We start from the raw sequence: 27,660 nt of genomic DNA on the forward strand, positions 1-27,660 counted from the left end.
CAAGGATTTCCTCCCCTTGGATGTCTTGCTCCCCCTAAAGATAAGGAACAGAAAATCAGATCAATGAAAGGAAACAAAGCTAATGCAAACAATCAACTATGAACATGTCTTTCCCCTCTTAAAGACATGTGACTTCTCTCCTCTTGAACAACAAGCATCTAGGGTTTCTTACACTCTCCCCCTAGAAATGATTAAGCTTAAGCTATGATGTGATCTCTCTCTCCCTATAGAAACGATTAAGCTTAAGCTTTGATGTGATCTCTCTCTCTCCCTTTAACATCAATTTCCAAGAAGGGCTCTTCTGGATTGTTATTACAAATGGGTTCGGTCCTTGAGTCACAATGCAAAGTAGAAAGTCGAATGTGATGCTGGTAGAGGACAAGAAACATTGAGTGGAGCTGGAACAAAAAGAATGCAGGAATCAAGTGGCAAGCTGTCTTTCCTGTAGTGAAATTGGTGGCACCGAGTTGTGTACTTCGGTGGCGCCGAAAGAATTCAGTTGGACCGAAGGAAACAAACTGGTGTGACCGAGTCCATCACAGAGAAAACACTTGTCACCTCAGCTCACTAGGCAATTTAGATCTCACAAGGATTTACAAGGAATTAGCTGAAAGATTTGCAATGAATTGGATGCAGGGAATGCATAACACAAATAATCAGAAAGGAAATCTAGATGAAGTTTTTTTGAAAGGGGAAATAAATATGCACGAGACAAATGCAAGAGCACAGAGAAACACAAGAGAAATTCATCTAGAATTGGTCGGCGATAAAGTCACATATATTAGAGTATATTTACTTAGGAGTCAAGTGAGGACACTTGATCATAGGTCATACTCATCGTTTAAGCTCAAAATGGGGTTACCATTTTTCGTTTAAGCATCTTGATGTATTCACATCTTGTTGAGTTGCTTTGATCCATGTCTTGGAGTAAAGCTTCTCTAAGATGGAATAACATACCTTGAGTGGTGGTGTTGATCTTGATCACGTAGTTGAACTTGTGTGGGTTGCTCAAGGTTGATGTAGCTCATCAAGAGTTGGGAGCACCACTTGGAATTTGAGTTCATCTTCCTACATGGGTTAGCTTTGCAAGGAAGGGCACTTGTATATCCAAGATGACAATCATAAAACTTAATGTAGAATTTGTCAAGGGATATGTTTGAAGGGTTTCGTGCTTACTTGACTTCAACCACCATTGTGTAGAGACTTGGTGATGTAGAAATTACTCATGATGTGAGTGGGTTGCAATCTCATAGATTTAGATTCATCCAAGTACCTACAAGGGTTAGATAGCATGCAAGGGTGCAAATATATCCAAGACATATAAATAGCATCATGAAAAAAATGTCAAGGATTAGTCAAAGGCTCATGCCTTGCATGTATCCAAATGGAGTTTCTACTCCAAGTTTGAAGCATCAATGATGTTCAATTCTCCTCTCAAACAGCAAAAGACTTTCTCATCTAGCGGTTTGGTGAATATATCCGCCAATTGCTTATCGGTGCGAACATGCTTAAGATCAATGTCCCCTTTGGCAACGTGATCTCGAATGAAATGATGACGAACTTCAATATGCTTAGTTCGAGAATGTTGCATGGGATTGTGAGCAATCTTGATAGCACTTTCATTGTCACAAAGCAATGGAACATGTTTCACATATATCCCATAATCTTTAAGAGTTTGGGTCATCCAAAGTAATTGAGCACAACATGAACCAGCGGCAATGTATTCCACTTCGGCAGTGGATACTGATACCGAGTTTTGTTTCTTGGAGGACCAAGCCACAAGAGATCTACCAAGAAATTGACAAGTACCCGAAGTGGACTTTCTATCAACCTTGTCTCCGGCATAGTCCGAATCGGAGTAACCAACAAGATTGAAAGAAGACCTCTTAGGATACCAAATGCCAAAATTTGGTGTGTGTATTAAGTATCTCACTATCATTTTCACAGCCTTAAGATGACATTCTTTAGGAGCCGCTTGATATCGTGCACACATGCACACACTTAGCATAATATCGGGATGAGAGGCACATAGATATAACAATGAGCCAATCATGGAGCGGTAAACCTTTTGATCAACTGGTTCACCATCTTTGGTCAAATCAAGATGTCCACTAGTAGGCATGGGTGTAGTCATACCTTTGCATTCTTGCATGTAACTTCTTGAATAAGTCCTTGGTGTAGTTTGTTTGAGAGACAAAGGTACCTTCCTTAGTTTGTTTGATTTGCAAACCAAGAAAGAATTTGAGTTCACTCATCATAGACATCTCAAACTTCTCCGACATTAGCTTTCCAAACTTCTCACTAAAATGAGGGTTAGTCGAACCAAATATTATATCATCAACATAAATTTGGCACACAAATAGTTCTTCATTAACCCTTTTAGTAAAAAGAGTATAATATATTTTTCTAATTTCAGAGCCTTTTTCAATAAGGAACTTGGTTAAGCATTTATACCACGCTCTAGGAGCTTGTTTAAGACCATAAAGAGCTTTGTGAAGTTTGTGAACATGATTAGGTTTCTTAGGATTGACAAAGCCAGGAGGTTGCTTAACATAAACTTCCTCCTCAATTTCACCATAAAAAAACACTTTTAATGTCCATTTGGTACAAGGTGATATCATGGTGATTGGCATAAGCAAATAAGATGCTTATGGACTCAAGTCTAGCAACAGGGGCATATGTCTCACCATAGTCCATACCTTCGACTTGAGTGTAGCCTTGGGCGACTAAACATGCTTTGTTGCGAACAACTTGACCATCTTCGTCTTGCTTGTTGTGAAACACCCATTTGGTACCAATGATGTTGTGGTTGTTGTCGGGCTTCTCGACCAATGTCCACACTTGATTTCTCTCAAAGTTGTGTGGCTCTTCATGCATGGCATTTATCCAATCTGAATCTTCCAATGCTTCTTCAACCTTCATAGGTTCAATGCTAGAGATGAATGTATGATTTTCACAAAAGTTAGCCAAACGACTTTTAGAGCGAGTGATTCTCTCGGTTTGGATATCATTATAGATTTGCTCGACGGGATGGTCTTTGGCGACTCTTGCTCGAACTCGTGGGAGCTTTTGCTTGGCTCGGGGTGGAACATCCTCTTCATCTTGTTCTTCTTCTTGGCCTTTTCATTGTTGACATTGTCATTCTTTTGTTGTGGTGGAGAAAGAGGTTGTTGATGTTCATCTTGGTGTACTTCCTTGTTTTCTTCGTCTTGGTGTGTCCCACTTGTGGATGCTTCCGTATCAACTCTTGGTTCACCTTGTCGTGAGGTGGAAGCTTCCACTTGGACGGACGAGGTACTCTCCTTCACCTCCGTTGGACGAATCTTGCCAATAGACAAGTCTTGGATTGCTTCTGAAGGGTCTTTGTCTCCTACATCAATTGGCAATTGCTCTACTTGCGAGCCGTTAGATTCATCAAACTTCACATCTACCGTCTCTTCAACCTTTCGGGTGAAATTGTTGTAGACACGGTAAGTGTGAGAGTTTGAGCCATAACCATGTAGGAAACCTTCATGAGATTTAGGAGCAAATTTAGAACGACGATGCTTATAAAAAATGTAGCTGTGGGAGTCCTGGATTAGGGGGTCTCCGGACAGCCGGACTATCTCTATTGGTCGGACTGTTAGACTATGAAGATACAAGATTGAAGACTTCGTCTCGTGTCCGGATGGGACTCTACTTGGCGTGGAAGGCAAGCTAGGCAATACGTATATGGATATCTCCTCCTTTGTAACCGACCTTGTGTAACCCTAACCCTCTCCGGTGTCTATATAAACCGGAGGGTTTTAGTCTGTAGGACAACAATCACAACATACAATCATACCGTAGGCTAGCTTCTAGGGTTTAGCCTCTCTGATCTCGTGGTAGATCTACTCTTGTAACACTCATATCTTCAATATTAATCAAGCAAGACGTAGGGTTTTACCTCCATCAAGAGGGCCCGAACCTGGGTAAAACTTCGTGTCCCTTGCCTCCTATTACCATCCGGCCTAGACGCACAGTTCGGGACCCCCTACCCAAGATCCGCCGGTTTTGACACCGACATTGGTGCTTTCATTGAGAGTTCCTCTGTGTCGTCGCCGTTAGGCTTGATGGCTCCTACCATCATCGGTAGCGATGCGGTCCAGGGTGAGACTTTTCTCCCCGGACAGATCTTCGTATTTGGCGGCTTTGCACTGCGGGCTAATTCGCTTGGCCATTTGGAGCAGATTGAAAGCTACGCCCCTGGCCATCAGGTCAGATTTGGAAGTTTGAACTACACGGCCGACATCCGCGGAGACTTGATCTTCGACGGATTCGAGCCACAGCCGGGCGCGCCGCACTGTCTCGATGGGCATGACCTAGCTCTGCCACCGGATGGTACTCCAGAGGCCGCGCCGACACCAGCTCCGACCCTTAGCTCGGAGCCAACTGCGCCCATCGTGGACGGGTGGCTAGACACCACCTCAAGGGCTGCAGTCTCGACGGCGATCGAGCCAAACACCAACATAATCCTCTGCACGACCCGTGACTCCAAGGTGCCGGACTCTCTTCCGGACCCAGAATCATCCGCGCCCCCGCCAATCGAATCTGATTGGGCGTCGATCATGGAATTTACCACCGCGGATATCTTTCAGCACTCGTCCTTCGGCGACATCCTGAATTCACTAAGATCTCTCTCTTTGTCAGGAGAGCCCTGGTCGGATTATGGCCAACAGGATTGGGATGCGGACGACGAAGAAATTCGACGCCCACCCACCACCCACTTTGTAGCCACTGTCGAGGATTTAACCGACATGCTTGACCTCGACTCCGCAGACATCGACGGTATGGACAACGATGCGGGAGGCGAAGATGAACCACCGCCCACAGGGCGCCGGACATCCACTTCATCATATGACGTATACATGGTGGACACACCAAAAGAAAACGACGACGAGGAACGGAAGGACGCACCGAAGGCTTGTTCCCTCGAGAAGCAGTCAAAGCGGCGGTGCAAGCGCCGCCCCAAATCCCGCCTCACCAGAAATAATGACCACACAGACCCAGCGTTGGAGCAGGGCGAATCACCGCTGGACCACGGCAATATGGAAAATCAAACCAAACAAAACAATTCTGTCAAAGATAATAGTCCGGACGACACAACGCCGGACAGGCACCCGGAGCAGCAGAATGCCCGTCAAAGGCTTGTTGCCACCGCGAGGAGCCTAAAAAAGCAGAAGCAAAGGCTCAAGGCTGCGCAGGACACACTCCAAATCAGATGGAGTAAAGTACTCAACACAGCTGCGAAGTACGGCGATAATCGCCCCACCAAGAGCTACCCAAAGCGGAAGTTGCTACCTGAATTCGATGAGGAGGCCTCAGACCCCTCACAACCAAAAATCAAAACTGCCACCTGGCCGGATAGACGACCTCACGGCCAACATAGAGCAGCCAATAATGCCACTCACAAGACAATACGCGATTCACGCGGGGGCTTGCACCAAAAGAACAGCGCAACCAGATCCATCTATGGACCACGCAAGCACGCCCTAGAATACGATATAACAGCCGAACAACGTGGTACACCCAGATACAGGGGCGCCGCACACCCCCTCTGTTTCACCGACGAGGTGCTGGATCATGAATTTCCAGAGGGATTCAAACCCGTGAACATAGAGGCATACGATGGAACAACAGACCCTGGGGTCTGGATTGAGGACTATATCCTCCATATCCATATGGCTCGAGGAGATGATCTCCACGCCATCAAGTACTTACCCCTCAAGCTCAAAGGGCCAGCCCGCCACTGGCTTAAAGGCCTCCCCGAAAACTCCATTGGAAGTTGGGAAGAGCTTGAAGACGCTTTTCGGGCAAATTTCCAAGGAACTTATGTCCGGCCTCCGGACGCGGATGATTTGAGCCATATAACTCAACAGCCCGGAGAGTCAGCCCGAAAACTTTGGAACATGTTTCTTACTAAAAAGAATCAAATTGTCGACTGTCCGGACGCCGAAGCATTGGTAGCTTTTAAACATAGCGTCCGTGACGAATGGCTCGCCAGACACCTCAGCCAAGAAAAGCCGAGAACGATGGCAGCATTAACAAGCCTCATGACCCGCTTTTGCGCGGGTGAGGACAGCTGGCTAGCCAGATGCAGCACCAGCGACCCCAGTACATCCAAAGTTAGAGATGGAAACAGGAAATCACGGCGCAACAGCAATAACAAACGCCGGAACAAAGGAGACAGCACGAAGAGCACGGCAGTAAACGCCGGATTCAAAAGCTCTCGGCCAGGTCAAAAGCCGCCCTCTAAAGGCGCTAGAGACGAACTGTCCAGCCTGAATAAAATTCTGGAACAAATATGTCAGGTCCATAGCACCCCTGGCAAACCAGCCAATCATACCCACAGAGAATGTTGGGTCTTCAAGCAGTCCGGCAAGCTCAACGCTGTACACAAGGGGGAGGATACACCAAGCGAAGATGAGAATGAGCCTCTCAAGGGAGATGCTAGGAAACAAAAGAAATTTCCACCAGAAGTCAAAACAGTAAACGTGCTACACGTGATCAATGGAAAAAACAAAATGACACTCCCAAAAAAATACGCCCGAAGGCCTATCACCGCGGAGTCCTGCCACTGGTCGTCTCAACCGATCACTTTCGACCATCGTGATTACTCAGCAAGTATCCGGCGTGCAGGATGGGCTGCCCTAGTATTAGACCCAATAATTGGCGGATACCGCCTCGCACGAGTCCTGATGGACGGTGGCAGTAGTTTAAACCTGATATACCAGGATACAATCCGCGAAATGGGGATAGACCCAACAAAAATTCACCATAGCAATATTACCTTTAAAGGAGTAATGCCAGGCCCAGGGGCTCGTTGCACGGGCTCCCTACTACTAAACGTTATATTCGGCTTCCCCGATAACTTCCGTAGCGAACATCTAACCTTCCACATCGCTCCGTTCCAAAGTGGCTATCAAGCACTACTCGGACGCGAAGCTCTCGCTCGCTTTAATCCAATACCACACTACGCTTCCCTCACACTCAAGATGCCCGGTCCACGTGGCATCATTACAGTGAACGGAAATATTAAGCGATTTCTGCGCGCCGAAGAGCGTGCGGCCACACTAAAAACGGCCTCACCAACTAATTAACAGGTCCCCTATTACAATACAAGGGGCTCAACGGGCGCAGACAAGTGGCAATTCTTACTCACCTTGAATTATACATGATTTATTTTAAAAAACTATCTTTTTGCACGATAGCTTTTTTACCTAAGCTCCTCTCTTTTACAGATAATCATCGTGCTACACCCGTCCAGGATACGTCACAACGGAGACACAGGCGCAGACGTGCAGCAGGGACCCGCTCCAAGGATTCTTTTTAGATTAAGACCCTGCGTAAACCTTTTTTTACTGTCTCTTGTTGATACATATCCACTGAATTCTCAACATAATTGAGAAGGATGCTGACGTCTTGGCATGTGGCCACGTCAGAATAACGCACGTACCTGGACACAAGGGGCTTCTTACAAGCGGCACTATTTCGGCCCGATTTATACCATAAAGACCGAATACCTTAGGGAGTGTTCGGTGTCGCAAGTTCGGCCTTATATGCATCAGCTCCGAATCATTGTCTTTGGTCAAATGTTGGGTTTTCCCGGCTCCTGTGTTTTGGTGCCTTACGTTCCACTTTGCCGGCTAACGTAGCACCAGGAGAACTACTGTGATTGTGCCCTGGTTCATCCGGACGAGCGCCTCCGTAGAGAAAGCTGAAAACTGACTGTCATGATATAGCGTGAGACTGGTCAACCACTCGATGACCTATCGGAATTTTAGAATTCCTCCGCCTTAACGAAGGGCCATTTTCCGGCCAGGCATATGTGCACCCCGCGATCGGGAGAGTGCGGAGCCACCAGGGGCTATCTAGTAGCCCCACTGTCAAACTCCTATGGCTACGTGAAAGTGTTCAAGCATTATAGTCCGGTTGCCTCGCTCGATGTGCTATCACCTCCTTATCAGGACCAAGACGTTGGGTTAAGTGTGAACACGCGTTTTTTTCGAGCACCTCTGCATTATATGCATGGGGGTTGAAGCCGACGGCTGCCATCTTTCAGGTTATACACATGTATACGTAAACGGCCGCACAGGAGGCATCATACTACTTTCAGGCAAAAGTATAAACACAGCCTTATAAAAACTTCACAAAAGCATTATGTTTATAATGAGAATACATATCACTCAAACATAATATTTTTCGAGCACTGGGCCTCTATCAAACGAGCACCCTCGAGAACTTCCTCGAAATAGTGTTCGGCAGCCACATGGCCTATGGCCGAACCCTGCGCCACAACAGTGGTAGCGTCCATCTCCGCCCAGTATGCTTTAACACGGGCAAGGGCCATCCGCGAGCCTTCTATGCACGCCGACCTCTTCATCATATTAATGCGCGGCACCGCATCAAGGAGCTGCTGCACTAAGCTGAAATAGCTGTTCGGCTTAGGCCCTTCCGACCATAATTGATCCACAAGAGACCTCATGGCGAGTCCGGACAACCTATTCAGTTCGGCCCATTCGGCTAGCCGGTCAGTCAATGAAAGCGGATGCTCTGGAACGTGGAATTGCGTCTAGAACAGCTTGTCCACTTCACGATCTGTCTGACCTTGGAAGTACTTGGCCGCATCGGCAGTGCTCGCCGCCAAATCCATATACGCATCTGCCGAGCTCCACAGCCGATCCAGAGGGGCATACCGTGGATCTCCGAACTTCCTCCGTAACATGAAGGGTTTTCCAGCCGCAATATCCCCGGCTTCCCGCAGCTCCTCCTTCTTCGCTCTCATAGCAGAACGGGTGTCTTTGTCTGCCGCCGCGGCCTTCTCAAGGTCCGTTGCCTTCGCTTGGTTCTCTTTCTCAAGGACCCGGCAACGGTCGGCAGTGTCTTTCAATTCTACGGCCATCTTGGCCATCTTCTCTTGGCTCTTGCAATGTGCGGCCTTCTCGGCTTTCAACTCTTCGGCCGCCTTCAAAGCAGCCGCATTACTACTCCTCGCTTGTTCCTTGGCTCGGGCAAGTTCCGCCAGCAAGGCTTCCACGGTGGCAGCCCCATCTGTAGTCACAACATATTAAAGATACTGGCATTATGCTGCTCTTACTATGTGGCGTTCACCGGATAATAACACTTACCTTGTGCCTCGTCAAGCCTCTTGTTAACAAGCTCGATGTCGGCGTCTACCGCATCCAGTTGCCGTTTTAATTGGGCAAACTCCCTAGTCCGGCTAGCCACCGGAGCTCCCACCACCTGCGCATAAAAGCAGATTGGTTATTGCCTGGGAATTTGATCCTCTGTTCGCCGCCATTCTCGACGACAACCAGAGTCTCAGGGGCTACTATAACATGTGCAGTACTATCACATATTATCTCACATACCTCAAAGCCTGTCAATAGACTCATAAAGGCTTCATGTAATCCGCTTTCAGCGGACGAGATTATCTCCATCACCGTACCCATCAGCGTACGGTGCTCTTTTGAGATGGCCGCTCGCCCCACCAACTCCCTCAGAACGTCCGACCGCACACTAGACGGTGCCGGACTCTTTCGTATGCTCTCTTCGGGAGCCGGACACTGGGGACTTCTGGGGTCTACGGGACTATCTTCTGGCCTCACCGGATCCGGAGAGGCCCTCCGCGACGACACTTCGTGGTCGCCCGCTTCTGGAGCAGAGGAGTCCGGGGGAGGCGTTTCGCTCTCCATCATCTCCGAAAGAAGATCCCCTGAAGACGAACTCATTTGAGAGGGGCTGAGGCCCGAACTGCAAGATATATGCGGTAGTTGTTTTCTCAGAGGAAAAAGATAGCATACTCGTACTATTAAAATATTTTGGATCACTTACGACTCGTTGGAGGGCAGATCCCCTCGCAGACTTTGTGCGGCAGAAGCACCCCCGAGGCAGGACCCTCTGTGGGAGACTTCTTCTCCCATTTGGAGGCTTCGGCTTCCGGATCCTCGGAAGCAGTCCTTTTCCTCCCCCGGTCGTCCTCCTTTGTGGAAACGCTCGTTCCCTCTGTCGGAGCGGGTAGCGATGGGGGCCCGCGTTCGCCCGTATTATTCCCCCCGGTATCTTCCTTCAAGGGCTCCGGGCAAGGTGCGACCTCGAGCATCTTCTCCAAAACCGGATTTTCTAAACCCTCAGGGAGGGGGGCCAAACACCGAATCATCTTCGCCTTTGTTAGCCAGTCCTGGTCAAAAGGCGAACTCTCAAAAATAACCTTGAATAAAAGACAGTGTGTTCGGCTAGAGGATTTCTTACTTGTTCGGCGGCGCGGTTACTCCTCAGGCCCACGTCCTCGGTGATATCCGGACACTCCACTTGAGGTCCGAAGAATGACTTGTACATCTCCTCGCGCGTCAGGCCGAGAAAACTTTGAATGGCACGTGGTCCCTCTGGGTTGAACTCCCACAAGCGCAGGGACCGGCGTTTGCAAGGCTGGACTCGGCGAACCAGCATAACTTGTATTACCGCAACCAAATTGAAATCTCCCTCGAAGAGATCTCGGATGCGGCTTTGCAGCATAGGCACGTCCTTGGCTGGACCCCAGCTCAGGCCCCAGCTAATCCATGACATCAGTTGTGGTGGGGGGCCCGGGTGGAAAGCGGGGGCAGCCGCCCACTTGGCACTTCTGGGAGCCGTGACATAGAACCACTCCCGTTACCATAATTCGGATACCTCTGGAAAGGAACCTTTCGACCATGGAGCTCCTGCCATCTTGCCTATTGATGCACCTCCGCACGCTGCATGCTGCCCCTCGATCACCTTCGGTTGTACTTCAAAGGTCTTGAGCCACAGGCCGAAGTGAGGGGTCACACGGAGGAAGGCCTCACACACAACGATAAATGTCGTGATGTGGAGAAAGGAGTCCGGGGCTAGATCGTGGAAATCTAACCCGTAATAGAACATCAAGCCCCTGACGAAAGGATCCAGAGTGAGGCCTAGACCTCGGAGGAAGTGGGAGACGAACACAATGTTCTCATTGGGTTCGGGAGTAGGGATGACCTGCCCTCGGGCAGGCAGCCGATGCGAAACCTCGGCGGTCAGGTATCTGGCCTCCCTCAACTTCTTAATGTCCTCTTCCATCACGGAGGAGGGCATCCATCGACCTTGAAGGCTGGATCCGGACATGATTGAAGATCCGGAGCACCTAACCTAGGCTTTGGGTGTTAGAACTTGAGGCGGGGGAAGGGTTTGGTTGAGCACGAGAGGGAAAAAGCGAAAACCTTGTCCCCTTATAAAGAGGGTGAACCTCAAGCGTCCTCTCCGTAGCCGTTTTGGACTTAGCTATAATCTAGGAGTCCTAGACACGGTTGGGTTACCCACGAACCGCATTAATGAGAATCCCGTAATCAGGGGAACATGATCTCTGCTTTGGCAAGACATGTCAAGAAACTGCCTCGCGTTATGTGCGGGGCTGGTTAAGAGAAACGGTTCGAATAATCACCGGGCCACGACGTAACGTCATATTGCCAAAACAAGCTAGCGGATTAGATCTGTGAAAGCATTATTCTCTCTATGGTGGAATGTGGAACTTATTTTGCAGGGTCGGACACTATCCTCGTATTCAACTTCTTCTGTAATGTATTCAGAGAAGGAACCCGCCTTGCAATGCCGAAGACAACTGCGCGCCGGACTCATCGTCATTGAAGCCTGGTTCAGGGGCTACTGTGGGAGTCCTGGATTAGGGGGTCTCCGGACAGCCGGACTATCTCTATTGGCCAGACTGTTAGACTATGAAGATACAAGATTGAAGACTTCGTCTCGTGTCCGGATGGGACTCTACTTGGCGTGGAAGGCAAGCTAGGCAATACGTATATGGATATCTCCTCATTTGTAACCGACCTTGTGTAACCCTAACCCTCTCTGGTGTCTATATAAACCGGAGGGTTTTAGTCCGCAGGACAACAATCACAACATACAATCATACCGTAGGCTAGCTTCTAGGGTTTAGCCTCTCTGATCTCGTGGTAGATCTACTCTTGTAACACCCAGATGTTCAATATTAATCAAGCAGGACGTAGGGTTTTACCTCCATCAAGAGGGCCCGAACCTGGGTAAAACTTCGTGTCCCTTGCCTCCTGTTACCATCCGGCCTAGACGCACAGTTCGGGACCCCCTACCCGAAATCCGCCGGTTTTGACACCGACAATAGCACTTTGAGCCGAATACTCGAAAGTATCCAACTTGGGGTTTGTTACCGGTGAGGAGCTCGTATGCCGTCTTGCCGAGTAGCTTGTGAAGATACAAGCGATTTGTTGCATGACAAGCTGTCTCAACCGCTTCCGCCCAAAAGTGTTTTGGAGTCTTGTACTCATCAAGCATCGTTCTTGCCATCTCAATAAGGGTCCGGTTCTTCCTCTCAACAACTCCATTTTGTTGAGGTGTGTACGTAGCCGATAACTCGTGTGAAATCCCCTTTTCGTCAAGAAAGGTATCCACATTTGCGTTCTTGAACTCCGTTCTGTTGTCCCTCCGAACTTTCTTGATCTTCACTTCAAATTGATTTTGGGCCTTCCTAGCGAAGTTTTTGAAGATCTTTTGGACCTGCGATTTATCATCAAGGAAGAACACCCACGTAAATCTTGAAAATCATCGACTATAACTAGACCAAATGAGTTACCACCGAGACTCTTGTAGGCATTGGGACCAAAGAGATCCATGTGAAGTAGCTCGAGCGGTCTTCTCGTGGTCATGATGTTCTTCACGGGGTGACTCCCTCCAACTTGTTTTCTTGCCCGACAAGCACTGCAAAGTCTATCCTTGTCAAATATGACATATTTTACTCCAAGGATATGATCACCTTTAATAAGCTTATCAAGATTTCGCATGCCCACATGACCTAGCCTTCTATGCCACAACCAGCCTTTAGAGGATTTAGCAATTAAGCAAGTTCTAGGTCGAGCCTTTTTAGTGAAATCAACAATGTAAAGATCACCTCTACGTATACCGGTAACGACCATTTTATGATTGTCTCTTCGAAACACTTGGCAGTCTACTTCAGTAAATAGGACATTGAAACCGAAATCAGCAAGTCTAGATACTGAAAGTAAATTGTACCCAAGAGATTCAATGAGCATGACATTTTGTATGGAGCTATCATGTGAGATGGCCACCTTACCGAGGCCAACCACCGTACCCTTTGAGTTATCACCAAAAGTGACATACTTTCGAGGGTCGTCGTTTTCAGCAAGCTCACGAAACATATCTTTGTCTCCGGTCATATGATCAGTACATCCACTATCAAGGACCCATTCCTTTCCTCCAGCCATGTAGCCGCGAAGATTAGCCATAAGACCAAAGTTTCTCATCGCATCATCAAGATCATGGTCACTATCCTCATCCTCATCATAGTATCCATGTTCAACATCGTCATGTGATGGATCAACTCCTAGAGAGGGTAATTCATTAGAAGTATGACCGTAACAATGTTCATCTCTATGGATTCTAATGACTTCGGAAATGATATTGCTAATAATTCCAACATTTCCTTTTGCACTCGTAAGATTAGTAAGCTCAAATAAGCAATCACGAAACTTGGGATCATTAGAACTCATCTTACTCAAGGCAATAGACTTATGACGAATCTCATCTAGAATTTTCAAGGAATAATTTGGGAATCGTTCCTCAAGGAATCTCCATAAGGTGTAGGCACAATCAAAAGTAGGCAAGCTAGCAATCAAGTTTCTAGGCAAACCTCTAGTGATTAAATTGACCGTTCTAAGATTACGGATCATGTCAATAGACTCATCAAGGATAGGATGCAAAGGATCAACAATGCGAGCACAAGGAGTAGTAATGTACTTGGTCAAATGATATTCATTGAAAATCTCAAGCATCTCATTTTTCCACTCATGAAAGAACTCTCCATCAAGAATAGGCACTCTACGTCTAAGACTCCCCAACATAGACTCATCCATCTTCCTCCAATGGTGATTAAACCAAAGCAATGAAGACCAAAGCTCTGATACCAATTGAAAGGATCGAGAAGAGGTGTCTAGAGGGGGGTGAATAGACTCTAAGTAAGAAAAGTTGCAGTTTTTAATTTCTTTAAGTTGAAGTGGAGTTTTGGCACAAGTTTAAACATTCACAATACATATCAAGCAAGCATGACAAGAGTATATGAGCAACGGAAAGTAAAGCATGCAAGTTGCAAGTATGTAAGGGGATGGGATTGGAGTGTGCAAACGCAATTGGAGACACAGAGATTTTTGGCGTGGTTCTGATATGTGGTGCTATCATACATCCACGTTGATGGAGACTTCAACCCACGAAGGGTAACGGTTGCGCGAGTCCACGGAGGGCTCCACCCACGAAGGGTCCACGAAGAAACAACCTTGTCTATCCCACCATGGCCGTCGCCCACGAAGGACTTGCCTCACTCGGGTAGATCTTCACGAAGTAGGCGATCTCCTTGCCCTTACAAACTCCTTGGTTCAACTCCACAATCTTGACGGAGGCTCCCAAGTGACACCTAATCAATCTAGGAGACACCACTCTCCAAGAGGTAAACAAATGGTGTGTTGATGATGAACTCCTTGCTCTTGTGCTTCAAATGATAGTCTCCCCAACACTCAACTCTCTCTCACATGATTTGGATTTGGTGGAAAGATGATTTGAGTGGAAAGCAACTTGGGGAAGGCTAGAGATCAAGATTTATGTGGTTGGAGTGAAATATTTTGACCTCAACACAAGTGTAGGTGGTTCTCTCTCAGAAAATGTATGTTGGAAGTGTAGGCATGTTCTGATGGCTTTTTCACGAATGAAGAGTGGGTGGAGGGGTATAAATAGCCTCCACACAAAATCTAACCGTTACACACAAATTACCAAACTCGGTGGGACCGAATCATGAAACTCGGTCAGACCGATTTAGTTCAAAATGTGACCGTTAGGCATTTCGGTGGGACCGATATAATCGACTCGGTGGGACCGATGTGCTATGGTTAGGGTAAAGCCTCATCTCGGTTTGACCGATTACACAAACTCGGTGGGACCGATTTGGGTAATAAGCAAAACAGAGAGTTGGCCAAGCAAACTCGGTGGGACCGATTGTATGTCTCGGTGGGACCGAAATTATTGCAATAGGCAACAGAGAGTTTGCAATCCCATCTAGGTGAGACCGAGATCCCATCGGTGAGACCGAATTGATTAGGGTTTCTGGCAGTGGCTATGTCAAGAGAACTCGGTGGCGCCGGATAGAAAGTTTTGGTGGGGCCGAGTTTGACTTTTGGTTTGGGATATATGTGGATATGAGAAAGTGGTTGAAGGCTTTGGAGCATATCACTAAGCACTTTGAGTAAGCAAGCCATTGAGCAACACCTCATCCCCTCTAAATAGTATTGGATTTCCTATGGATTCAATTGTGATCTTGGATGACTAAAATAAAATGTAGAGTCCTGAGCTTTGAGCTTGAGCCAATGCTTTGTCCTCAGCATTTTGAAGGGGTTCCACATCCTCTAGTCCACGCCACTCCATTGTTGAACTTACCTGAAACATACTAGGTAGAAGTATTAGTCCAACAAGAGGTATGTTGACATTAATTATCAAAATCACCCAAGAAGCACTTGTGCTTTCAATCTCCTTCTCGGGATCGCGTTGGATGAGCTCGGGGTCGACGGATCTGAAAGTGTAGAACTCGGATCCGCTGCCCATGCCGGAGAAAGCCGAATGAGAGTTTTGTGGGCAGAGTGAAGTGAAATGAAGTGGCTAGCGTTTGGTCCGGAGAGTGGATATGGATGATTATACGTGGGGTCGGGTGGGTCGGTGTGGGCCGGAACCGACGTGGCGGACGCGTCTGGGCGTGCCCAGGTGTTCTCATATCCTCCTTATATGTAGGTTAGATATGAGGGGTGCCGGTCGGCCCTGACGTTTATGCCGATTTGAGGTGCCCGTCTTGATATTTTTTTTACCGGTCACTGACCGGGCCATCTGCCGGACATACGAGAAGGGTTTGGGACGCCCCGTTGTAGATACTCTTAGTTACAACACGACATGTAAAATACACCAGCTTGCAGGGTAGAGATATTTCCTGTACACCTTTTTGGATGAGATGTGAGCTGAGAATAAACCAACCGGGTGCACCAGTGGAATCCTAAGAGCAGCGCAGGTGTCCCTGTCCAACTAAAGTTGAGGGCTATTTTCGCGATAGGAAACTCTTTTGTTTGCATGAATGATTTCACATGCAGAGACGGGGAAAAGGAGAGGGAAACTAACTGAAATGATGTAAACCTTATCTTTCCGCCAACACAGCAATTTTGCATCATTTCGTTTCAATTAATATGACATCTTTGCCGATAGGCCAATGAGCCAAAATTTGCAGTAAACCCAAGCCTTGTGCTGTCCCAGCCGGGGGTATCCATAGCGCTAGATCCCGGTGCCTTTCCTAGAAGGATTTTTTTTTTTGAAACAAGTTTCCTAGAAGGATTTTGCATATCTCATGGGTGGTGGTGGTACTGTCTTTCGCCCACTTTTGCAGGAGAAGAGAACAATCAAGCTTGGCTGCAGCGCAGCACAGTGGTCTACCCAAAAGAAGAATCTGTACTGCCACTGAGCTCAGCTGCATATATGCGATGCCTTGGTGCTCCCTCCACCAAATTAATATTTTTCATTTTCCCCCACTCCAGAAAGCAGCAGCACTCACTGTCGCCATCACCGTCGCTGTCAGGTGGCCCCCACCGCATCACCGAAAAGAGGAAGAGCAGATATCATCATCACCCAAATGGCATATATAAACCCCTTCACCTGCCTTCCTGCCAATTATTTTTCTTCCAGGTTCCAGCGACCGTCGGCCCCCGGATGTTTCCTCTATTAGCAATCCGCCCCTCAGAAGTTTCGGCCTCGTCACCCGTCCAGTGATCAGTGTGCGTGCGCGGAAAAGTAATAGCAGCCAGGTCCCTCCGGTGATTACCACCTGTCACTGGCCCGCTCGACTCCCCTAACCCCAATCCCAATCCCAGCCCCAGCCCTCCACGCGTGCGTGCGCCGGCGATGCCGACGCCGGTGGCCACGGCGCGGCAGTGCCTCTCGCCGGCCGCCGTCACCGCCCTCGACGCGGCCGTCGTCTCCGCGCGCCGCCGCGCCCACGCGCAGACAACCTCGCTCCACCTCATCTCCGCCCTGCTCGCCCCTCCCGCCCCGCCGCTCCTCCGCGACGCGCTCGCGCGGGCACGCAGCGCCGCCTACGCCCCGCGCGTCCAGCTCAAGGCGCTCGAGCTCTGCTTCGCGGTCTCGCTCGACAGGCTCCCCTCCGCCTCCTCTGCCTCCGGCGCCGACGACGCGGAGCCGCCCGTCTCCAACTCGCTCATGGCGGCCGTCAAGCGCTCGCAGGCCAACCAGCGCCGCAACCCGGACACCTTCCATTTCTACCACCAGGCGGCCACCGCGCAGGCCCCCGCCGCCGTCAAGGTCGAGCTCTCGCAGCTCGTGCTCGCCATCCTCGACGACCCCCTCGTCAGCCGCGTCTTCGGCGACGCGGGCTTCCACAGCGGCGACATCAAGCTCGCCATCCTCCGCCCTGCGCCGCCCATGCCCATGCTCGGCCGCCTCCCCACGCGGAGCCGCCCGCCGCCTCTCTTCCTCTGCAGCTTCGCCGCCGCCGACGACGCCGACGTGCCTTCGCCAGCTGCAGGGAGCCTCGCCGGCGGCACCGGGGAGGAGAACTTCCGCCGCATCGGCGAGGTCCTCGCCCGAGGCCGCAACCCCATGCTCGTCGGCGTCGGGGCCGCCTCCGCCGCTGCCGACTTCGCCGCCCTCTCGCCGTACCGTGTCCTCCCCGTCGGTCCAAGCTCCATCGACCAGACGGAGCTCGGCGTGGCGGCCGCCATGGCAAGCGCCACCTCCGGCCTCATCATAAGCATCGGTGACCTCAAAGAACTGGTCCCCGACGACGGCGAGCTCCAGGAGATGGGGCGCCGGGTGGTGGCGGAGGTGACGCGAGTGCTGGAGACGCACAGAGCTGGCCGTGTCTGGGTGATGGGCTGGTCGGCCACGTACGAGACCTACCTCACCTTCTTGTCCAAGTTCCCCTTGCTCGACAAGGATTGGGAGCTCCAGCTGCTGCCGATCACGGCAGTGCGCGCCGGAGGCAGCCCCGCTGCGCTCATCCCTCAGGCAACCACCGCCGCGGCTTTCTCCAAGCCTGCAAGGTGAATCCTATTCTCTTCTCTTTCTACCTTCCGCCAATTGTTTATGCTTAGGATTGAGTTGATTGGCATCCATTGTGGTGACTGGCGTGTGCGCGTGCGCACCTTTTGTTTATCATATTCGGATGTTCCTTAGATGTCTGGTTACTACTAACAAGGATTACTACAGTAGTTCTTACTCCAATGATCGGCGTACTATTAGTTTAGTAATGTTTTGAGTGCAGATTTGTCTGTATGCCCATTGGCCTGATTATTTTTCTACCATGTCTGATTGGTCGAGTTTATACAGAGGTCTTTAAATATTCTACATGGATACAGCTTTTTCGTGATGTCGATTGTTTTCTGAATGTTTTTACTCATCCCGTTTAGTACTAGTACAGTTGTTTTCTCAGTGCTTGACCTGGTAATATGCATGCTTAAGTTATTGACTTATAAGCGTGCCTCTTATCTTGAGGTGTGTTGTTATGGCCTCTTATCTTGAGGTGTGTTGTTATGGCCTTTGGAGGTTACGTTGATGCTCGAGTAAAGTACAGACTGAAGTTGTGTTACTGAGGATGTCATGGTTTTGATTTTCATCCGCGTGATTCCGTTGTCCTTTAGAGGTTTCAATGGTAAGGAGTTTGCCACCTGGAAGTTTTTTTTTCCACAGTGGGTACATCTTCAGTTCAGATACTATAGATCATCACAATCAGGGTTTGCAACTTCTGTTTCTAAGATTGACAGTGATACCTCTATCCCTGATTACCTGTGCTAAAGACCCCTAGTGTTTCTGCTCCATGTTATATATATTTTTTTTATTTTTTTATACATGACCGGTTTATTTCAAATATCAACGAGAAGATTACATATTTCCACTCTCTGGGAGCGGGTTACTATTTTAAATTCTTCTTGACCATCTTCCTTTTGTGTGATGTATTGATGTTTTTTGCTCGTTTGTTTACTCATTCATTAGCTTCTTGTTTGTTCATTTAGGTTATTTTAAAGAACTTCTTTGCTCCTTTGACAATTTTAAGCTGTCCTATTTAATTCATAAGGTAGATGGTTTGTTCCACCAATATTGCTTTGCGTCTGACATTTTTTATACGATCTCTGTATGATACTACTATCCCGCGTCAGATATTGATCCGGCTATTCCATCGAAGGGTGATGGAGTACTGTCGTACCGTCGTCGTACGGAAATTCGTCGTATGTATATCATTCCTGTTGTTCCACCGTCATCGGGTGTAAGAATTCAGAGTACCTCGGTAAAAAAAAATTTAAAGGCACTAAAGATAAAAGGAGAGAAACAAACAAGGTTTTAAACATTAAAGAAATGCATTTTCATGAAAAGACATTATTCTATTCTGATACAGCAAGTACTGTTTGAACAATGAGGTTCTGATGTATTGAACCCAAAAATGCCAGCCTCTATACTTAAGCAACTGCAGAGTCAGAATAGGCGTATTGAAGTAGGACTTGATGTGGGTTCTCTGTACTTCATTTTGCTCCTGTCATCTTGGCCTAACGATGTCAAACTTGTGTTTGCAGCTTTATGGATGCGCTCCTTCCTTTTGGGGGACTTGTCAGCGATACCTACGAAGCTAACAGCCTCACAGCAAATTCTTGTCCTCCGGCCCTTCGGTGTCAACAGTGCAATGATAGATACGAGCAAGAAGTTGCTACTATCATTAGAGGAAGTGGCATTACAGCTGAAGACCATCACCAGGGAGGTCTACCTTCGCTGCTGCAGAATGGCAGCACGATAGGTGCTAACAATGGATTTGATGCAGTCAAGGTGTGAAGCGGCTTACATATTCTGTGACTTCTAAGTAAAATAATTGTTGCATATGCCGTCGTTTTGATAGATGCTTAATTTTGAATATCATTGGTATAAAAGATGTACAGTTTTTCTTCAGTGCAGGTTAGAGATCAGATGGTATTGAATTCAAAAATATCGAATCTACAGAAGAAGTGGAACGAGTACTGCCTGCGGCTCCACCAAGGCTGCCATAGGATCAACAGTGTTCCATACCAGTTATTTCCGCATTATATTGGTGTTCCAGCCAATGGGGAAAGAGCAGAAAATCTGAGCAAAGGTTCTGAATCAGTTGCACTTCAAAGGGAGGTTATTAGACCTTCTGTAGTGTCTGTTCCACATACCAATGCTACCACAAAGAGTATTTCACCCCCATCTATCTCTAACCAAAGGAATGACAACCTTACATTGGAGCTTCAAGCTGGGTTTTCAAAGAGTGATGAAAAGCAGTCCCAACATGAAACCCTGTCATACTGTCATGATCATCACGAAGATCACGTGTCACCATCATCTGCCGTATCTGTGGCAACTGACTTGGTTTTAGGCACGCCTCATGAATCTTCTTCCAAGGGCACAAATTCTGCCAGCTGCAAACATGTAGCTGATGCAGAGATATCTGTACCCAAGAAAGTTGATAATTTGAATCTGAAGCCTCCGCAGATCTTTGCGCAACCCTTTGCTTGTTCCAAGAGTTCCACAAATATGGGGCAAACATCACCTAGTGCTCAGCATTCAGCAGCTTCTGGAGGTTTGTCTGCTTTTGGTCATTGGCAGAAACCTTCACACCTCGCAGCACAAGGTTCTGATTTGAGTAATTACAAGCTACTTGTGGAACGCTTGTTCCAGGTTGTTGGAAGGCAGGAGGAAGCCTTGAGTGCTATTTGTGGTTCCATTGTGCGGTGCAAGTCAATGGAGAGGCGCCGTGGTGCAAGCAGGAAGAATGACATGTGGTTTAGCTTTCATGGTTCTGATTGCATGGCCAAACGCAGAGTTGCTTTGGCGCTTGCAGAGCTCGTACATGGCAGCAAAGAGAACATGATTTATCTGGACCTGAGTCTCAAGGATTGGGCTGACTCAAGTTACAGAGGAAAGACTGGCACTGACTATATTGTTGACGAGCTGAGCAAGAAACGGCGATCTGTCATCTTCCTTGATAATGTCGATAAAGCTGACTGCCTTCTCCAGGACACTCTGACTCATGCCAGTAAGACTGGTAGATTCCGAGACTTGCGTGGCAAGGAAGTTGACATTAATGACTCCATTGTTGTGCTGTCAACAAGAACAACCAGAGGCTCCAAAAGCGTGTCTGTTGGAATGGAAGAGGGTCTTACTTTCACTGAAGATAAGATCCTGGCAGCTAGTGGACATCAACTGAAGATCCTGGTAGAATCATGTACGGCGATCACCGGTGAAGGCCACGGTGATAAGGTGATAGTTTCCCCCGGGCACCCTCTAGCCAAAATTCATGCATCTTTGTACTGTGGGGGTTCAGTCAGCAAGCGAAAGTTCAACATTTCTGATGACCAAGAAAAGCTGCAGCAAGAATCACCGAGCATTTCCAAGCGACTGCACAGAACATCAAGTGTTCCGTTCGACCTGAACCTCCCCATCGACGAGGATGGTTCGAGCGATGCTGATGACCACAGCGGCAGCAATGACAACTCATATGGCACTCCGGAGAGATCCATGGACAGCCTCTTGTGTTTGGTTGACGAGTCCATCGATTTCAAGCCATTTGACTTTGACAAAGTCGCCGACTACGTACTGCAGGAGTTGAGCAATACACTCCGCAAAGTTCTGGGCTCCGGCTGCACATTGGAAATTGATGTCGGTGCAATGGAGCAAATAATTGCAGCGGCATGGGCATCAGAGGGCAAGAGGCCTCTCCAGGCCTGGCTGGATCAGGTGTTCGCTGGAAGCCTTGGGGAACTGAAGGTCAAGTGTGGTAAGCATGCCAGCAGTTCCACTCTTATACTAGTGGCCTGTGAGGACATGGCAGCAGTCAGGGAAGACAATGGTTTTGGAGGTTTGCTCCCCTCCAGAATAATTCTAGAATGGTGAAATGATGGTATCTGTATAGGGATAATTGTAATTATTTCTAGCTATTAGTCCACAATAGTATAGCATTATTTTGCCGGGAAATAATTTGTAGCATAGTTGATGATGCATTGCCTTCATATATATCGGCAAGTATATATTGATTGTAACACTTGTGGATTTGCCAATATATCACTGTTATATATGGTGATGCAGAGGTAGAGTACTGAAGTCCATAATCAGTGGGTAATTCCAGGTTTGGCCAACTTCTCCTGCTAATTTGTAGGTTCATATTGAAATATGTAAATGCTAGTGGCTCACATTCTACTTAGCATCTAAGAGTTTGGCCAACTTGTTTTGCAACGAAGGTTCAAATTGAAAATTTTAAGGTTAGTGGGCCAACATTTCATATTTTCAGTGTTGGGAATTTTGCCAACTTGTTATGCTTATGGTGGTGTAGGTTCATGTTGAAATTTGTAATAATTATGCATAACCCTGTTCCAGCAATCTAGTTAATCTAGTACACAAAGATGAGTAGCCCATCTGTACACTCTAATTAGCAAGCATATAACTCAGATCAGAAAAACGGCGCAGAGCACTTAATCTGGCTCACAAAATTAATGCCCACTCTCCCAGGCCCGGCACATACAAACTCCAGACTGATCAATAGTCTAAGAAGGTTCATTAATTTGTTACATAACTCCACAACCAAAACTGGTAAGATTGAAAATAACATTGCTAGCTACAACCACAATTGGAGAATGCTAATTCTAATGAATGGTCTGAATTTCATCAACCAATCAACACAGCCTGTCTGTTGTTGCAGACCCACATGCTTTGATTTTAGCAGGAAGCCCGTTCTGCTAATTTCTCCAGCAGGCTATGATATCTCTCTATCTTACATCACTTGTGCTTGCCATTTTTCGTCCAGTTATCGCCATTCAAGCTTGGGTCAGTTTGGTAGAATACAACATCTCCAACATCGCTTACGAAGTGATCGACTCTCAAGCTCCCGAGGAGGACATGGAAGAGGTGAAGTGGCAGTGGACCTGACTTCTCTGGCTCGCGGTAATATCTTCCCAGAACTGGCCTTGCTGCCTTGGTCTGTTTTTTGTTCACAAAATAAGGAGAAAGCCGTAGTTTCAGTACACAGTACTCAGCATTAGTAGGTAAGTGCATATATATGTTTAGCATAGTAGTAGTAGTGCGCTTACTGCTTCTACTAGGTGGTAGTGAGGTATTTGAGGGAAGAGGTGGTGGATGACATGAGTGCCAATGTCATGGTGGATGCTGTTGATCCATCCATAGTCCCGGTCCACGGTCGTCAGGCCACCACGGAGGTAGCTCCATTCCTGCAATGATGATTACATAGAATATATGTTTAGTTGTTGACAAATGAACATTGAGCGCTGGTGAAATAGTAAAACCATGGTAGGGCGAAACTGCATCCGTGGTTGGGGGAAAATTCTAGTTCAACACGCAGAAAGGAACAACATTACAGACACGTTTATGTAGCATAATTATTTTTCACTGAATATCAACACTAATAGTAGCTAAGATGTTCAGAAGATGAGGTAATCCTATTTTTCTGTAACTATGTCTGTTCCACCTGCCATGAGAAATAGGCTGCTAACTCATGAACTATGCGTAGAAGATGGATGTTTTTCATATACATACTTGTAATTAACTGATATATTTTCCCCAAAATAACAATAATCAATATAGAAAGTACCTCGCCGCGATACCAAGGGAGGTCCTGGTGTCCATGGTGGTGAAGGTACGTCACCAAATCAAGCCACATCACAAACACCTGTTTTATATGATACACATTGGATGATACCACAATCAAGTTAGTTGTTCAGTCCGAGTAGCTTGGAAGCAAGCAGTACTAAGAAAACCGTTAGCAATCGCTTACAGCATATGGAACGCCGTAGAGCTTGAGCACCGGCACCGGCCCAAACACGCACGCCATGGCGATGAGCAGCGCGATCATCGTGAACCAGCAAGTGGTGGAGACGATCACGTCAAGCCTCTCCTTGGGGCTGAACAAATCGCTGCTTGGGTTGAAATGCGAGCCGTTCTTGCCCGGGCTTCTGTACCACTGCAGGTGTTGAGCCATTGCAGAAGACGGATTCAGTGCAGTTTTTCAGCTGAGACTCGGGGATGCAGAGCACAATCGATCATCAGAGAAGGAGATTCTTACGAGGTAGACAGGGAAAGCCAGGAGCGGGTATGGCAGTGAGAAGCGTAGCTTCTTGGTGCTTGGCTCCATCTCCTTGTACACATTCTCGGTAATCTGCTCAATTCAGTTATATCCGCATCAGCTGAGGTTAAATGCTAAGGATCTTGGTTAAAGTTGCAATTGACTGATGCCACAACCACAACTCCACAACAAGCAGCTGAGGCTGACTGAAAAGGGCAAGGCCTGCTGGTCTATGATATGACTATGATAATGACAGCCATGCAATCGACATGAAAGGGACCTTTGCATTATGAAATGGTCTGGTTTGGTGGGAGACTAGCAGAGCAAAGCAAAGCCAAGGTAAGATTCGATGCGCATCTTTGCTGATATACGGCGATCAACTTAGCAGGCAGCGGCAGGATGCAGATCTGATCACGTGACAGACATGATGAGTAGATCTACTTAGCGGGCACTCGCAGCTTGTGCTTGGCTGGCATTATTAGTAGTAGTATCTAGGAAAGGACGGACCACATCTCGCTAGCTAGCTTTTGCTGGGATGGATGGATCTTTAGGGGCAGTTTAGTTTGGCAGCCTAATCAATCATATATACTAGCAGCAGTATTCTCTCCCCTCTCCTGCTCCACTGCATGTGCACTCTGCATCTCAGGCTGAGCTGAAAGCAATGCTTGCTTGTCCTTTTTCACCCTTCACCTCAAATCTGCCAAACTCTCACAAACCTTTTACTACCTACTAGTAGTAGAATGTATACATATGAATAATTCAATATCTTAGACTACAAATATCTGTCAAGCGGTCTAGCAGCTCTGAATCTGAATTGCAATAATGCTGGCGGGTACTAGTGTTTTGTACGATGTGGGTAGGACTACTAACCGGGTGCCATGACTCGTCCCTGTCGATGTGGCCATGGTTCTGATGGTGCGTCCTGTGGCTGATCCTCCTGAATTATGCCATAACAAACATAAATGCTCCATCAGCCAAAGCTAACTAAAGCATCACTAGATCAATGCATCAACGTTAATTGCTGCCCCGCAAAAAATTGATAAATTGCTGCACAAGAAAATGCAGATGCTGCCCTGCAAAAATAAATAAATAAATTGCTGCACAAGAAAATGCAGAACCTTGCGAAATAAGTAGTAAAATAAAATTCAGAATCTTGCATGGCATGCACGACGCATGGCTTGTGCCCATCGTTTTCGTCTCCATGTGGGTGTAATTTTCAATGTGGCCGACGTAGGGGACTGTGCACTAGTGTTAAACAACTCAAACTGTTGTCGGGAGATATTTCTCTCAACCTTTTCTTTTCTTTTATGTTTAATATAATATAATGGGGGGAGAAACTCTGTTTCGCATCTTGTCGATTGCATCGGTTTGCTCCAAATTTTAGCTCCTTTCATGATTTTTTATTTGTTTCCTAAATAAACTCATGATAGAAAATTGCATTGCAGCCCGATTCGTAGAGTTTCAGAATTTGTAGTACCAAACTGCATCACTTATGCTCCAAATTTTGCAGCGTTTGTGTTCCTAATCTGTGCAGGTTCAGCATATGGTTGCATACTAAACTGTCTGTGTTTATGTTATAAGCGGAGATAAATCGAAAGATGCTAACCATCCGTTGTATGGGACAAGGATGAAGGTGTGCAGCAGGTGGCCGACGACGCTGTTGAGCGTCCCGCTGTCCGAGAAGCTCCCGTGACCACTGCATTACAAGAATAGTCGTTACTGCATCTCAATAGTAATCAGCATTGCCTGGGACGGCGACGATCTGGTTAACTAATCGCTCGATTGCGGCGGCCGGTCGGCCGGAGGAAGGAAGAGGCGCGTACCAGTCGTGGCCGAGGACGAAGAGCGCCCAGAACATGGTGCCCTGCGCTGCCCAGTAGAGCGGCCACACGGCCCAGCTGTTTAGCCACCATGCGGCCATGGCCAGCGCGGCCACGACGGCGACGTCGCGGGCGACGTAGGAGAGGGACCGGAGTGGGCTCTTGCGCCAGCAGTGGGCGGGCACGGCGGCGCGCACGTCGCCGATGCGGAAGGGCGGCGGCTTGGCGGCGTCGAAGTCCTCCGTGGCCTTGCAGCTTTGCTCCTGCTCGGCCGCCCTCCTCGCCGCGGCGCCCATGGCTGGATCTGTCTCCGGGAAAGCGGGGAGAGAGATTTGGGGCCGCGGGTTGGGTGGTGGTGGCCGGAGATCGACGCAGATGCGTGCTATTTATAAGCCATAAATTTGCCATTGGTGTACAGTTCCTACGTTCTTACATGATGGATGGACCGGTGCACGTGCATGCACGTCCTCCTCCGGCACGGAACCATCCAGTTTCCCTTTACGTGCCCATACGCTTGCGTCGTGTTTCCATACTGCGACACGATACAAAATGGCGATCAAATTACGGGGGACACATTCCCACAATGACATGTGTGTTTCTAAACTAAATCAGAAAGTCGATGGAAAAAAACTAAATGAGAAAATACTTGCCTAGTTGACGCCTCCTAGACCCCCCTCACTTCAGATCTCCACCCTTCCCCGCGGGCAAGGCCGGCGGTTCTCTTTCGGCACGCCTATTGCTCTCGTGACGGGAGGTGCGGGAACCCCGTTTTGTGTGTTAGGTTTTAGTTTTCGCTGACGTTGTTTCGTGCGCCGGCTTCAAACCTGAAAGTACAAGTGCTTCCTAAATAATTTTGATAATTAATGTTAACATATTTTTTGTTGAATTAATATTTTTATCTAGTATATTTCAGAATGTTTAACAAAGGCGTGACATGGACAAGAGGATGTGACCCCTTCAAGATGCTAAGGACAAAGATTGGCAAAAGCTCAAGACTATTCATTTATATTTTAGTGATTAAAGATCACATTAAGTCTATAGAAAAAGCCAATACTATTAAAAGGGGATGAGGTGTTGCTTAATGACTTGCTTGCTCAAAGTGCTTAGTAATATGCTCCAAAGCCCTCAACCACTTTCCCATTTTTACATATGTCCCAAATCTAAAGTTAAACTCGGCCCCACCGATTTGATCTAGCCGGCGCCACCGAGTTCATTTGACATAGTCATAGCCAGAAACCCTAATCAGTTCGGTCTCACCGATGGGATCTCGGTGTCACCGAGATGGGCTTGCAAACTCTCTGTTACCTGATGTAATAATTTCAGTCTCACGAGATATGCAAATTGGTCCCACCGAGTTTGCTTGACCAACTCTCTGTTTTCCTTATTACCAAAATCGGTCTCATCGAGTTTGTGTAATCGGTCAAAACCGAGTGAAGGTTTTACCCTAACCCTAACACATCGGTCCCAATGAGTTGATCATATCGGTCCCACCGAAAATCCTAACGTTCACATTTTGAACCATATCGGTCTACCGAGTTTCTCGATTCGGTCCCACCGAGTTTGGTGAATTGTGTGTAACGGCTAGATTTTGTGTGGAGGCTATATATACCCCTCGACCCATCCCTCATTCGCGAGGAGAGCAATCAGAACATGCCC

The 27,660-nt window shown here is 47.7% G+C and overlaps 2 protein-coding genes across 2 annotated transcripts; one reads left to right on the forward strand and one right to left on the reverse strand.

The window, feature by feature from the left end:
• The first annotated feature begins 16,759 nt into the window (after positions 1-16,759).
• On the forward strand, positions 16,760-22,186 carry LOC147975169 (protein DWARF 53-LIKE-like). Its single transcript, XM_087518028.1, has 3 exons — positions 16,760-18,152; positions 19,677-19,923; positions 20,050-22,186. Exons 1-3 carry the CDS (start codon positions 16,996-16,998, stop codon positions 22,003-22,005), a joined length of 3,360 nt encoding a protein of 1,119 aa, XP_087374154.1. The 5' UTR covers positions 16,760-16,995; the 3' UTR covers positions 22,006-22,186.
• Positions 22,187-22,561: 375 nt separating this feature from the next.
• LOC147975170 (fatty acid desaturase DES3-like) lies at positions 22,562-26,415 on the reverse strand. The gene is made up of 8 exons (XM_087518029.1): positions 26,008-26,415; positions 25,791-25,880; positions 25,055-25,121; positions 24,185-24,277; positions 23,897-24,082; positions 23,714-23,791; positions 23,196-23,333; positions 22,562-23,085 (listed from the first exon to the last, which is right to left on the reverse strand). Exons 1-8 carry the CDS (start codon positions 26,298-26,300, stop codon positions 22,885-22,887), a joined length of 1,146 nt encoding a protein of 381 aa, XP_087374155.1. The 5' UTR covers positions 26,301-26,415; the 3' UTR covers positions 22,562-22,884.
• Positions 26,416-27,660: the final 1,245 nt, after the last annotated feature.

The sequence above is a fragment of the Triticum urartu genome, chromosome 4A, assembly GCF_056163025.1.
Source record: "Triticum urartu cultivar PI428250 chromosome 4A, HENAU_Tu73, whole genome shotgun sequence".
In the NCBI taxonomy this organism is placed as follows: domain Eukaryota; kingdom Viridiplantae; phylum Streptophyta; class Magnoliopsida; order Poales; family Poaceae; genus Triticum; species Triticum urartu.

What these genes read in the sequence shown, in the direction of transcription:
- LOC147975170 (XM_087518029.1), bottom strand. Translation starts at nt 26,300, where the DNA reads ATGGGCGCCGCGGCGAGGAGGGCGGCCGAGCAGGAGCAAAGCTGCAAG. An exon ending in TCCCTTGGTATCGCGGCGAG is followed by an intron (nt 23,334 to 23,713) that starts GTACTTTCTATA and finishes TCATCATTGCAG; the next exon opens with GAATGGAGCTACCTCCGTGG. An exon ending in ACTACCACCTAGTAGAAGCA is followed by an intron (nt 23,086 to 23,195) that starts GTAAGCGCACTA and finishes AACAAAAAACAG; the next exon opens with ACCAAGGCAGCAAGGCCAGT.
- LOC147975169 (XM_087518028.1), top strand. Translation starts at nt 16,996, where the DNA reads ATGCCGACGCCGGTGGCCACGGCGCGGCAGTGCCTCTCGCCGGCCGCC. An exon ending in GCTTTCTCCAAGCCTGCAAG is followed by an intron (nt 18,153 to 19,676) that starts GTGAATCCTATT and finishes TTGTGTTTGCAG; the next exon opens with CTTTATGGATGCGCTCCTTC. An exon ending in ATGGATTTGATGCAGTCAAG is followed by an intron (nt 19,924 to 20,049) that starts GTGTGAAGCGGC and finishes TCTTCAGTGCAG; the next exon opens with GTTAGAGATCAGATGGTATT.